Genomic DNA, 12,797 nt, shown 5'->3' with positions numbered 1-12,797 from the left:
TTGGGTACTACCAATGTTGCTCGTGATCATGTTTGAGAACTGCTGACATAGCTCGTTTGAGTGCTATACCGTCTTAACTCATGTTTCAGTGCTGCTGACATAGCTCATGTGTGAGTGCTACCAATGTAGCTCATGTTTGAGTGCTACCGGCGTAGCTTATGCTGTGTGAGTGCTACCGACATGGCTCACGTTGTGAGATGTAGCTCATGTTTGAGTACCAACTTGAGTGCTACCAACATAGCTCATGTCTGGCTACAACTACTGATGTAGCTCATGTCTGGGTGCTACTGACAGCTCATGTCTGGGTGTTACTGACATATTGAGTGCTACCGATGTCACTCAGGTTATTACCAACGTACCTCATGTTTGAGTGCTACCGATGTAGTTCGTATGTGACTGCTACCAATGTATTTTTCTACCGTTGTGACTCATGTTTGAGTGCTACCGACATAGCTCATGTGTAAATGCTTTTAACTTACCACATTTGAGTGCTACCGATGTAGCTCATGTATGGGTGCTACCGACGTAGCTCATGTCTGGGTATTACCAATGTAGCTTATGTCTGAGTGCTACTGATGTATAGTAGTTCAGTTTGAGTGCTACTGACATAGCACATGTTTAAGTGCTACTGACATAGCACATGTTTAAGTGCTACTGACATAGCTCATACTGTGAGATGTAGCTCATGTTTCACTACCAACTTACCTCATTAGAGTGCTACCAACATAGCTCATCTCTGGGTGCTATACGTGTCTGGCTACTAGTGATGTAGTTCATGTCTGGGTGTTACTGACATATTGGGTGCTGCTGATGTAACTCAGGTTTGGATACTACCGACGTAGCTCATGTTTGACTGCTACTGTCATAGCTCCTGTTTGCAACATAGCTAGTGTTTGACTGAGTGCTACCAATGTAGCTCATGTTTGAGTACTACCGTTGTAGCTCATGTGTGAGTGCTACCAACATGGCTCACATTGTGAGATGTAGCTGATGTTTGAGTACCAACTTACCTCATTTGAGCGCTACCAACATAGTTCATGTCTGAGTGCTACTGACAGATCGTGTCTGGGTGTTAATAACAAATTGAATGCTACTGACAGCTCAAGTCTAGGTGTTAATGACATATTGAGTGCTACTGATGTAGCTCAGGTTTGAGTACTACTGATGTAGCTCATGTTTGAGTACTACTGATGTAGCTCATGTTTGAGTACTATTGACATAGCTCATGTGTGAGTCCTACCGATGTAGCTCATGTGTGAGTGCTAGCCAACGTAGCTGATGTTTGAGTGCTACTACCGATGTAGCTGATGTTTGAGTGCTACTACCGATGTAGCTGATGTTTGAGTGCTACTACCAATTAATGTAACTGATGTTTGAGTGCTACCAACATAGCTGATGTGAGTGCTACTGACGTAGCTGATGTTTGAGTGCTACCGACGTAGCTGGTGTTTGAGTGTTGCCAACGTAGCTGATGTTTGAGTGCTACTGATGTGAGTGCTACTGAAGTAGCTGATGTTTGAGTGCTACCGACGTAGCTGATGTGAGTGCTACTGACGTAGCTGATGTTTGAGTGCTACCGACGTAGCTGATGTTTGAGTGCTACCGACGTAGCTGATGTTTGAGTGCTACTGATGTAGCTGATGTGAGTGCTACTGAAGTAGCTGATGTTTGAGTGCTACCAACGTAGCTGATGTGAGTGCTACTGACGTAGCTGATGTTAGAGTGCTACCGATGTAGCTGGTGTTTGAGTGCTACCGACGTAGCTGATGTTTGAGTGCTACTGATGTAGCTGATGTGAGTGCTACTGAAGTAGCTGATGTTTGAGTGCTACCGACGTAGCTGATGTATGAGTGCTACCGACGTAGCTGATGTGAGTGCTACCAACGTAGCTGATGTGAGTGCTACCGACGTAGCTGATGTGAGTGCTACCGACGTAGCTGATGTGAGTGCTACCAACGTAGCTGATGTGACTGCTACCGACGTAGCTGATGTTTGAGTGCTACTGATGTAGCTGCCAATCTGCCTGCCCCCAACTGAACCAGGCCTAGCTATCATTCCCCTTTTCCCTCCCTCCTAGGGGCTATATTTTAAAATGTGGAATCCAACCAGCTTAATTTGCGGTCAACCAATCCATAAATTCCTTCCAAAAGAAAATTCCAGCAACCTTACCCTAAAAAGGCCAGGTACCCTCTACGCCTACCTACAGGATGTACTATATTTCACTCCCTTCCTGTGTGAAGGGAGGAGAATGAGTATAAAATCGATGACTGGTTAGTGGGGACTTCCGGTGGTAGGTGATAACTCACTCGGCGAGACGATACTGGAGCATCTACCGATAGAATCAGTTGTGATAAAAGTAGAAGTTGATACCCTATTATTCATCACGATATCATTCCGTTTGAGGTAGAGATGAAATATCATTGCTCTCCGTCTCGCACTTTTATGCACGATGAGTTGAAGTTCGCTCACACAAGCCAACAAATGGCGCCTTCTGTATCACGTGCGTAACTGGCTGGAGACGTGCATGATTCTTTTTGTGCTAACCACAGTTAAGCTATTAACCTCCATTAGTAGCTTTGATAATAATATAAATCAATAATAAATGCTCACAGTAGGCACAGAGACAAACTCTGCCCAATCTTGTTGTCAGGTTGGTTTTACCCAGGTTGGTTTTACCCAGGTTAAAAGGATAAAACGGCTTCCCACACAATTATCAGCCATAACTCGCCCAGAACGGATCAAACTAACCTGCACTACTTAAATATCAGTTATACTACTCTCTTCTTTGTTCCTGACAACGTGGTTTCATTTAGAAAGACAGTCTCAACAAACCTCAGGCAAAGTAAACTCGTGCCCCAATGGTATGCGTACATTTTCTGCGCCGGGGAAGTGATTATGTAACGACTGTGACGTCAGTTGTTACTACTCTATCTCTAATAATCGTAAGAGACTCTACTGTACAAACCGAGATACAAACACATGTTTTATCATGCCAGTATGCGCTAATCGCCTTTTTACAATTAAGTTTTACAACACAAATACATGTATAGTTAGACTCACCAATTGTGTTTCAGTAGCATTAAATTCCTTCTACACGAAAAGGCAAGCAATGAGACAACAGCCTCTCAAAGATCACAGTTTATTCTGGTTCGCTTATTTAGTAGTAATATAAATTTTAACGGCGTTTATTTACAACAGGACATAATTACGCGCCCCTCTATTGTCTCTGTACATACTTGCCATTTCTCTACTATTCTTTTTCATTTCACAAGAGTTCCTATTGCAAAGGCGTGGTTTCTCCGCTTGAATTAGTCAATGCGTGAAGTAGATCGAGATACTCTAATAGAGCAGTCAATGACTCTAACAGAACAGTCACGTTTCTACAAGTGCTGTATTTTTATATTGTAAAGTCTGTAAGTAGCTAGTGATTTAAACTATACAATCCAGTGTTAGGCAGAAGTTGTAAATATGCTGTAATATTGATTGCTGTGTTACAGCTGTTTTGTGACTGCTCTATTAGCTAGAGTATCTTGATGCAGTACAAGATGAAAGGAAAAGTGTTACTAAGGGTTTATACTAGTGTTAGTTGACTGCAGTTACATGCCACTAAAATTACAGTTGCATTTTAATATTCTATCACTGTAATCTGGAGTTTCTGTCAAAACCATGGAAACTCACCTATTGTTTTCAACAGTATATGCTTACTCTAATAAAAAGTATTGAAATCCCATCCAAAAACAGCTTGTAGCTGTAAAAAAGTGCGCGTCCAAGTAAAGCAGAGTTAACTGCAACAAAAAGTAATGATATCATAATTAGGCATGAGGCTATTATGCTCCAAAAATTGAGCATTATGCTTTTGAGCAGTGCGCAAAAAATCACCTATTATGCTTTTGAGAATTGCCCATTATTCCCAAAATTATGCCACCATAATTGGCTAATAATGCCAGTTTATTGCTGTATCAGACCATTTTCGTTGATGTTTAAGCTTCAAATAGTCTTGAATTCTTTAGCTGGTTGCTGTATTAGAGAATTTCATTTCAATATGACTGCTTTATTAGAGTAAATAATATTCAATGACTGTTCTATTAGAGTTTCTGACTGCTCTATTAGAGTATCTCGATCTTTTTTAACGGAATTGTGCAATCTGCAGATTTTCCTACTGTTAAAGCTTTATAATCACCTCAAAATGCTAGCATAATTCCTGATTTCCACACATACCTATTATGCCCGAAATTATGCCAGCATAATCGCCGCATCCCTAATCATAATGCAGCCATGTGTGAGGTGTGAAAGTTGTAAAATTAATATTAGCAAATCAGATAATACAATATTATTGTTAAAGTGTTAATGAGAACTATGTGATGCTGCTAGTTTTTAAGTGTGTGAGCATCTTCATAAATGCCACATAAATTTGATTCTAATGTGTATAGATTCTCTGATAGCAATAAATAGTTTGAGTTTGGCCGCCTTTCCTTTGTTCATATAGCATTGCCGTACACAGGAAAGGCGGCCAAACTCAAACTATTTATTGCTATCAGAGAATCTATACACATTGCTTTATTGAGAATCAAATTTATGTGGCATTTATGAAGATGCTCACACACTTAAAAACTAGCAGCATCACATAGTTCTCATTAACACTTTAACAATAATATTGTATTATCTGATTAGCTAATATTAATTTTACAACTTTCACACCTCACACATGGCCGCATTATGATATCATTACTTTTTGTCGCAGTTAACTCTGCTTTACTTGGACGCACACTTTCTTACAGCTACAAGCTGTTTTTGGATGGGATTTGTAACCTACTAGTGATAATATTCTTTGATTTGGTGATAGTGTCTGTGGCTTTTGCAGGGAGTGAATGACCATACTTCTTCCAAATAACTTTTGCATATCCAAAGTTTTGAAATGAGCACTTGAACACAGCAGATTGAAATATACCAACAATTGCAGCAGTTGGATGTGTTAACACCACAGATAGGAATACTGTACTACAGTACACATACAGTATGATAAATTATTAATACCGTCTGAGGAATAATTATCATGCACATGAATCGAAAAGACAATTTGATGAAGTTGTCCTACATTTGCAGGAGTCTTTACATAGCATGAGGATGATCTTCAATTCTATGTGTAGCACAACTTTACTTCAAGCTTCAGCAGTTTGAGTATGTATGACATGTATTTCCAATAACATAAATTGTGCCACACTTTTGAATAGTACCACAATGAGGTACATTTCGGATGGTTTTGTCCTTGTTTATTTGAATGTACCGTACCTCAAATAGCATAACACACTTTAAAGCCATTGGATATGCCCATGTTATGATTAAACATTAATGGTCATCAAACAATTGATTTAAAATTTCCAGATATTTGTTAGCAAACTACCATAATGTGAATAGGTGAACATGCCCTTGCAGTGCAAATCAAGACGCATGATAGTGTGTTATGTGGCCAGGGAAAGCAAATGTGTCTGGGCACGCAACAAACAAGTGTGTATTTCACAGAAACAAAGAAAACGCAATTTTCATGCATTCATACCTTTACTTAAATGGCTAAACAGAACTATTCTGTGAAGAAAAATGGGCTGTACTGATATTATGCAATTAATATGCAATGTTACAAATTAAGTGACAGTATAATATCATTGCAGCCATTTCTTAGTCACCACCTTTGATATCACATCTTTTTCATGCTAGCCCATTTTTTGAAGGCCTTTATTATTGGTTGAGATGGTATCAATACATATAAAATAACTAAATTGTACAGTTACAGCATGTGTGTAGCATGTACACGAAATCATTGAATTGAACCAAATATGAAATAACTTAATGGAACCACTCAAGTTACGTATGTGAATAAATTAAAAACTAGGAAACTCAATTTGCGCACGTGCATATCCAATAATAATTGTCAGTGTGGACAATTGAGGACACCTCCATAATCCAGACACTTATATAGCTACGGTATTTAAAGTATCCCTCTGTTCATAATGACCTGGAAAATCATGACACAAGCGTGGTATGTCCAAAGAGGTTTGGGTCAACTGTAACGTTTGTTTCCTAAATTTAGAACACCTCATCATCAGTAAATATGTACACATTGTGACTGCTCTAAGTTTGGAACAGTGCCACAGAAAGAATTAAATATTCTTTACAATACATATAACCATACATATACAAGCAAAGTACAAGTGTTAACATAGCCAGTACTACATAATATTATACTGTATGTACATGTTGAGTTGAGCCCTCAAAAACATTAACTCAAGAATGGACAAGTTGTTGAAATATGGCTTATTTGTAGTACTGCTGGATCCACTAAAATCTTTCAAAACCTTTTCATTCAAATATCTGGCATCGTATGATCAATCAAAGTGTTACATCTTGTATGTTGAAGCCATAAATGCATAGTCTGTTATCTGAACTTAAGATAACAGACTAGCATAACTTACAATGGCAAGGATTGACCAACTGAGAGCTTGGGGGACTTAACTTGCCATGGAAAAGATTGACCAACTGAGAGCTCTTTCTTGACGCTATGGGTGGTGGTGCATGGCTGAGACATGCATAAGCATTGCATTCACTTGTTAGCAGACATGACAGGTATGTGAAGACAGTGAAACTTCACCAATGGATGGGGGCTGCCCTCAATTAGCAGGTATGTCAAGTAATCTCAAACTCAGTGAAGATATCCTCATCAATAAGACCACCTTACTTATAGCAGTAACTGCAAACTGTTCACTCATGTGATTAAACTTACCATATCAGGATGGCTAGGTATCATACATATCTCTGCTGTGATAATACTCTGGATTTTGGGCAAATGTCAAATGGGGTCATCTGACCCTCAACACCATCCCTATTTTTGTACACACCATAATTATTATAATTGTGTTGTAATCTAGCTTGATATGCATTGTTTGGTGTTGTAAAGCAATAATAAATAAATGGATACTTGCATATTCATATCCCAGACTACATTATAGCAGTCTTGCTACAATGTAAGTCCTAGTGCAGGGGCGGATCCAGAGTTTGGAAAGAGGGGGGCACCTTTCTGAAAAACAGTTGAAGACCAAAAAAACTTTCTGAAAAGCAGTTGAAGACCAAAAAAAAAAAAGGTCACAACAATAATAGCTAGTTATCCTTACCAACTATATCACGTCTGTTATGTAAAATAAAATCCTATTTATAGCTTCATAGGTAAGCTACACTGCCTCATGAACATTGTGACTGCTTTATTAGAGTAATTGACTGCTCTATTAGAGTATCTCGATCTTGTATGCAATTTCTTGAAGGGGGGGGGGGGGGGGGGGTCATTTGCCCCAAATGCCCCATCCTGGATCCGCCATTGTAGTGTAGATTGACTAATAGCTATAGTCTATATAGCTAGGCCATGCAATCCAAACTGCTACAGTAATTAGGAACTGACTTCTATGTGATGTGTATTAACGTATACACTACAGGTAGTAGTAACAATAATACACATTATTGAACACACCACTCACTGTGTTGAAGTACCCATGTAAATGTTTCTGATATACGAGAAAAAAAAATTTTCGATTGTGGTATGCAGCTACTTTTGTCGTCTCCTTGAAAGTAAGCTGCCAAGAAGATATTCCTGAAGAAAAGTTGTGCTTTCCTTCCCCTTCGTGAACAGAAATGTCGTTGAACGCAATTTCAACTCCCAGTCCAGGTTTACTGCCGTTGAAACGACCGAGATCTAAAGACAGCTCAAACCAGCGCGAGAAGAAACCCAAAAGAAACAGTACTTGCCCAATATGCGATGAAGTAATTAAAGAAGCTACAAAGCACAGGAAAGGTGATGATGCAATCTATTGTGAAGGCTACTGTGACGCGTGGGTACATCGTAGATGCACTGGGTTATCAGCAACGAACTTCGCGACATTAAGAGATGCTGGCGAAGAACACACGTTCTTCTGTCTATACTGTGAGATCCAAGCACAGAAGGCAGAAATAGACAGCTTAATGTCGACCATTACTACACTTCAAACTTCTCTAAATGATCTTAAACGCAAACTAGACCTTGTTAATCAACCACAGCAGACTTCTTCTCAAACTGTTCGTGCTCCAGTTGTTGACAAAGTTTCAAACACTGTCTATCAAAATGCCACCAACATTGATAGGAAATTCAACATCGTTGTGTATGGTGTAGCAGAAAATCCCCAAAATACCAACAGACAACTCCGAATGAAAAAGGACATGGAAAACGTGATGGAGGCTCTGTCTGCAACTGATATTGACATTGCACCTAGTGATATAAAAGATTTGTATCGTCTCGGCAAGTATGACCAAAAGAGTGAGCGTCCCAGACCCCTTCTGGTGAAGTTCCTTCGTTCAAACACAGCAATTGACATCCTAAGTTCTAAGTCTAAGCTTGAAGCTCCAATCTACATAAAACCTGATCTAACTCCCCAGGAGCGTCAAAAGGAACGCTTATTGTTGAAGGAGAGGAGATCCCTAATTGACAATGGTACCGAACGGAGATACATCAAAATAAGAAATGATTCCTTATACCTCAACAACAAGCTTCACTGCAAAGTGAGTACAGATGGTAACAAATTAGAGTATGTAACTGTATCAGCACAGCCACTTAATAATACCTCTGCCACAAGCATGGAGTCATCCTGACTCCCTGTTTCCACTATAACTAACTCAAATCCTGACTCAAATTCACAGGTATTTAATAACTCTACTAATAACCCAAACTCAAATAATGTATTAAGTGATTTGAAACTCTCTATTGTAAATTTCTGTAGTGTTACTAACAAACGAACCCAACTTGAAGTTTTTCTGGTTACCTATGCAATTGACATCATTATAGGGACAGAATCACATTTGAATGAATCTATTCTAAACTCTGAGGTTTTCCCAAATAATTATCAAACATACAGAAAAGACAGAAACACTTCTGGTGGTGGTGTGTTTATTTCCATAAAGAGCTCTATACCATGTACACAAATTAATGACAATTCAACTATTGAAATAGTGTGGGCTCACGTTCATCTTGACAAGAACAATGACTTTATCGTTGGCTCCTTTTACTGTCCTCCTCACTCAAGTGATACAATACTCGACAACTTGCAGTCTTCCATAGACACGATTAAGCAAAAGTATCCCCACACTCACATCATTCTTGGAGGTGACTTTAATTGTCCAGGTATTGACTGGGAAAACAGTACACTAATAAATTCCTATGTATCATGTCACTTTCGTGAAAGACTTATTGACTTATCACACAACTACCAACTGTCTCAGTTAGTCACCTTCCCTACAAGAGCTCAAAATGTTTTAGACTTATGCTTTACTACTAATCCTAATTCTGTGATATCATGTGAACCACTTCCAGGCTTGAGTGACCACGACGCTGTTTTAGTATCCATCAAGATTCCTAAACGTGTAATCAAACAACATCCCAGAACTGTTTACCTTTACAAGCTAGCTGACTGGGAAAAAATAAGAGAGGAATTATCAGACTTGTCACATGATTACTTTGAAATAAATCAAGCATCACCCCAAAGCTTAGATGAAAATTGGTCCTTCTTCTTACAAAATTTACATGAAATAATAAACACTCATACTCCTACCAAGAAATTAAGTACAAGAATTCACCTTCCCTGGCTGTCTTCTGCTTTAAAACGACTCATACGTAAAAAGCAAAGAGTTTATAGAAGAGCAAAACGTTATTGTCGAGATAGTGACTGGAATGAATATATATCATTACAAAAAGAGATAGATCATAAACTAAAGTACCAACACAAATCCTACCTGACAAACCTAACTTCATCACCAGACAGTAACAAAAAGTCTTTATGGCACTACATCAAGTCACGAAAACAAGAAAACAATGGTATTAGTACATTAATAAATCCTATAAATGGTCATATCATAACCAATCCTGTGGAAAAAGCAGACACCCTCAATCAACACTTTCAGTCTGTCTTTACATCCGAAGATAATAGTAACATTCCTGACAAAGGTCCATCCTTATTTCCATCTTTACCTACATTTGAGATTACCGAACAAGGAGTCTACAACTTGTTAAGTACCTGTGACACATCCAAATCCCCAGGACTTGACTCCTTGCATCCGTATGTACTGAAGGCCACAGCTGCCGAATTATCTCCCATTCTAACTCATATTTTCAAACAATCACTAGAATCTGGTGAAGTCCCATTACAATGGAAGCATGCCTATGTCACCCCAATATTTAAAAAAGGTTCCAAAGCTCACCCAGGCAACTACCGTCCTATCTCACTCACCTCAGTAGTTTGTAAAACAATGGAGCATATCATCGTGAGTCAAATTATGAAGCATTTGGAGGACCACAATATTCTTTCAGACAACCAGTTTGGATTTAGATCAAAACATTCCTGTGAGACTCAACTACTCATTACTGTTAATGACATTGCAAAAGATATTGACAGGAACCTGCAAGTTGATGCTGCTATATTAGACTTTTCTAAAGCGTTCGACCGAGTAGCTCATTCTAGACTTCTCTACAAATTAAATTACTATGGTATAAGAGGAACTGTCTTACAGTGGCTAGAGTCCTTCCTTCATGGTCGTACCCAACAGGTTGTAGTAGAAGGCTCTAGATCTTCTACATGTCAAGTTACATCTGGTGTTCCACAAGGTTCCGTACTTGGTCCTGTGTTGTTCCTAATTTACATTAACGATATTGTAACAAACATCAAGAGTGAAATTAGATTATTTGCTGACGACATTCTACTCTTTAAAACTATAGCTACGCCCAACGATCACAGAATACTGCAAAATGACTTAGATTCCTTAACACAATGGGCTAGCAACTGGCTGATGGAATTTAACATTCCCAAATGCAATATTTTACAATTTACAACCCACCACAGTAAAAGCACTTTTACATATAAAATGTCTAATATTCCATTGAATATTGTATCAGAGCACACCTATCTTGGTATCCGCCTCCATCATACACTATCATGGGAACCTCATGTTAACTATATTTGTGGAAAGGCAAACCGTCTTCTTGGATTTCTGAAAAGGAATTTATATAATGCCCCAATACAAATCAAAGAACACTTATACAAACAATTATTGTTACCTTCTATTGAATACTGCTCAGCTATCTGGGATCCTTATCACCAAACAACAGTTAGCAAATTAGAAATGATCCAACACCGAGCTGCAAGATTTGTTCTTAATAAACCATGGCACAGATCCAGTCAACAACACAGTATTACAGATATGCTTAATTACCTTCAATGGCCAAGTTTAAAAAGTAGGAGAAGAAATGCTAGACTTATATTATTATTCAAGATTGTAAGAAACTTACTGGTGCTACCAAACCATTGTTTACCCCAGCCAACCCCTGTATCATATACTCGTGCCAATAATCCCCTCAAATTTGCACAGCTGCAATCCAGAATTGATTTATATAAGTATTCTTTTCTGCCAAGAACAATTATTGATTGGAATAACTTGAAAATTGACAACATCAACACAATTAACCTTGACACTTTTAAGAACATTATAGATAAGCTAAACAATTTGTGATTTGTAATGCACATTAGCGTGTTGCCCCTGGTGGGCTTTGCTAATTAATAATAAATAATAATAAATAACGAGGGATGCACAGAATTTCACAAATCAGATTCCACAGCATTCATCATAATCATTTATGACAAAATGTATCATGTATTTTTGAGTAACAATTTTACTATCCAAAATTGAAATACTAAAGTCCTTAAGAAGTTGAGTACTGTAATTCACCTTATTTTCGTGCAAAAAATTTTCATGATAAATTTTTTTGCGTAAAAATATTTTCGTATGATTTATGTGAATTACTGCGTGTAAGAAATTTTCATACATACGGAAATTATTTTACAAGGAAAAAAAAGCAAATTGCGGTTTTTGTTTCAGCTCTACTACGTTACATATCACTTTAATCAGGTCAGATATTTTAACCACTTACCTAGCTTATACACTGTGAAAAAGGTGGGATATAATATGGTATTTCCAGTGGCTTATTGAATACAAATAAGCCTTAATATAAATCCTGTATTATACTCATCTTATACTTTAGTATAATGCATACTATACTATTGCATGTATGGTTTCAGTTTATTTACCACGATACTTGAAATAGCTTATATCTGATATAATGCCCACACTATACCATCACATATATGGTTTCAACATGTTTATAACACACTAACTATGGGATTGTAAGCCTTTTTGTATTCAATAAGCCACCATCTTATATCCCTCTTTTTTCAGTGTTGCACTGTTAAAAATGAAGAGTAACCACCACTCTAAAGAGTTCCCAGGATTTAACACCCCTGGAGAGTAAACAACACTCTGAAGAAAATAACCATTACTCTGAAGAGTAAGTGACACCATCTTCAGAGCATATGTTACTCCTTTAGAGTGATGGTTACTCTCCAGGGGTGTTAAATCTTTCCTACACTGGGAACTCCTTATAAGAGTTGTGGTTACTCTTCATTTTAACAGTGTACTTCTAATGTACATTTACATGCAATACGTAAAGAAATTATATGTGTTTAGCAAGAAACCAGCATAGGGTGTGAGCAGAGCCGACCACAAAGGGGGGGCAACTGGGGCATTTTGCCCCGGGCCCCATGAAGGGCCCTTGAATACCTGTTTCAAAGATCGATATACTCTGATAGAGCAGTCAGATCTAGATACTCTAATAGAGCAGTCACAGTATTCTTCAGAGGAGCAAGCTTATAAATAAAGAGATATGGTTGGTGAGGGGTACG

At 38.2% G+C, this 12,797-nt stretch overlaps 2 protein-coding genes across 2 annotated transcripts in view; one reads left to right on the top strand and one right to left on the bottom strand.

The window, feature by feature from the left end:
* LOC136255585 (uncharacterized) overlaps positions 1-3,174 on the bottom strand; it is a 28,776-nt gene extending 25,602 nt beyond the window's left edge. The window contains exon 1 of the mRNA XM_066048385.1: positions 3,061-3,174. The gene's annotated coding sequence lies outside the window, so the exon portion shown is untranslated. The remainder of the gene's footprint in view (positions 1-3,060) is intronic.
* A 4,401-nt stretch (positions 3,175-7,575) lies between these two features.
* LOC136256866 (uncharacterized) lies at positions 7,576-9,567 on the top strand. The gene is made up of 2 exons (XM_066049927.1): positions 7,576-8,574; positions 8,793-9,567. Exons 1-2 carry the CDS (start codon positions 7,675-7,677, stop codon positions 8,799-8,801), a joined length of 909 nt encoding a protein of 302 aa, XP_065905999.1. The 5' UTR covers positions 7,576-7,674; the 3' UTR covers positions 8,802-9,567.
* Positions 9,568-12,797: the final 3,230 nt, after the last annotated feature.

This window comes from Dysidea avara, chromosome 5 (genome assembly GCF_963678975.1).
Source record: "Dysidea avara chromosome 5, odDysAvar1.4, whole genome shotgun sequence".
NCBI classification, from domain to species: Eukaryota; Metazoa; Porifera; class Demospongiae; order Dictyoceratida; family Dysideidae; genus Dysidea; species Dysidea avara.
This window is presented reverse-complemented; position numbering and strand designations above follow the sequence as displayed.

Excerpts from the sequence above, each read along its gene's own strand:
- LOC136256866 (XM_066049927.1), top strand. The coding sequence starts at position 7,675 with ATGTCGTTGAACGCAATTTCAACTCCCAGTCCAGGTTTACTGCCGTTG.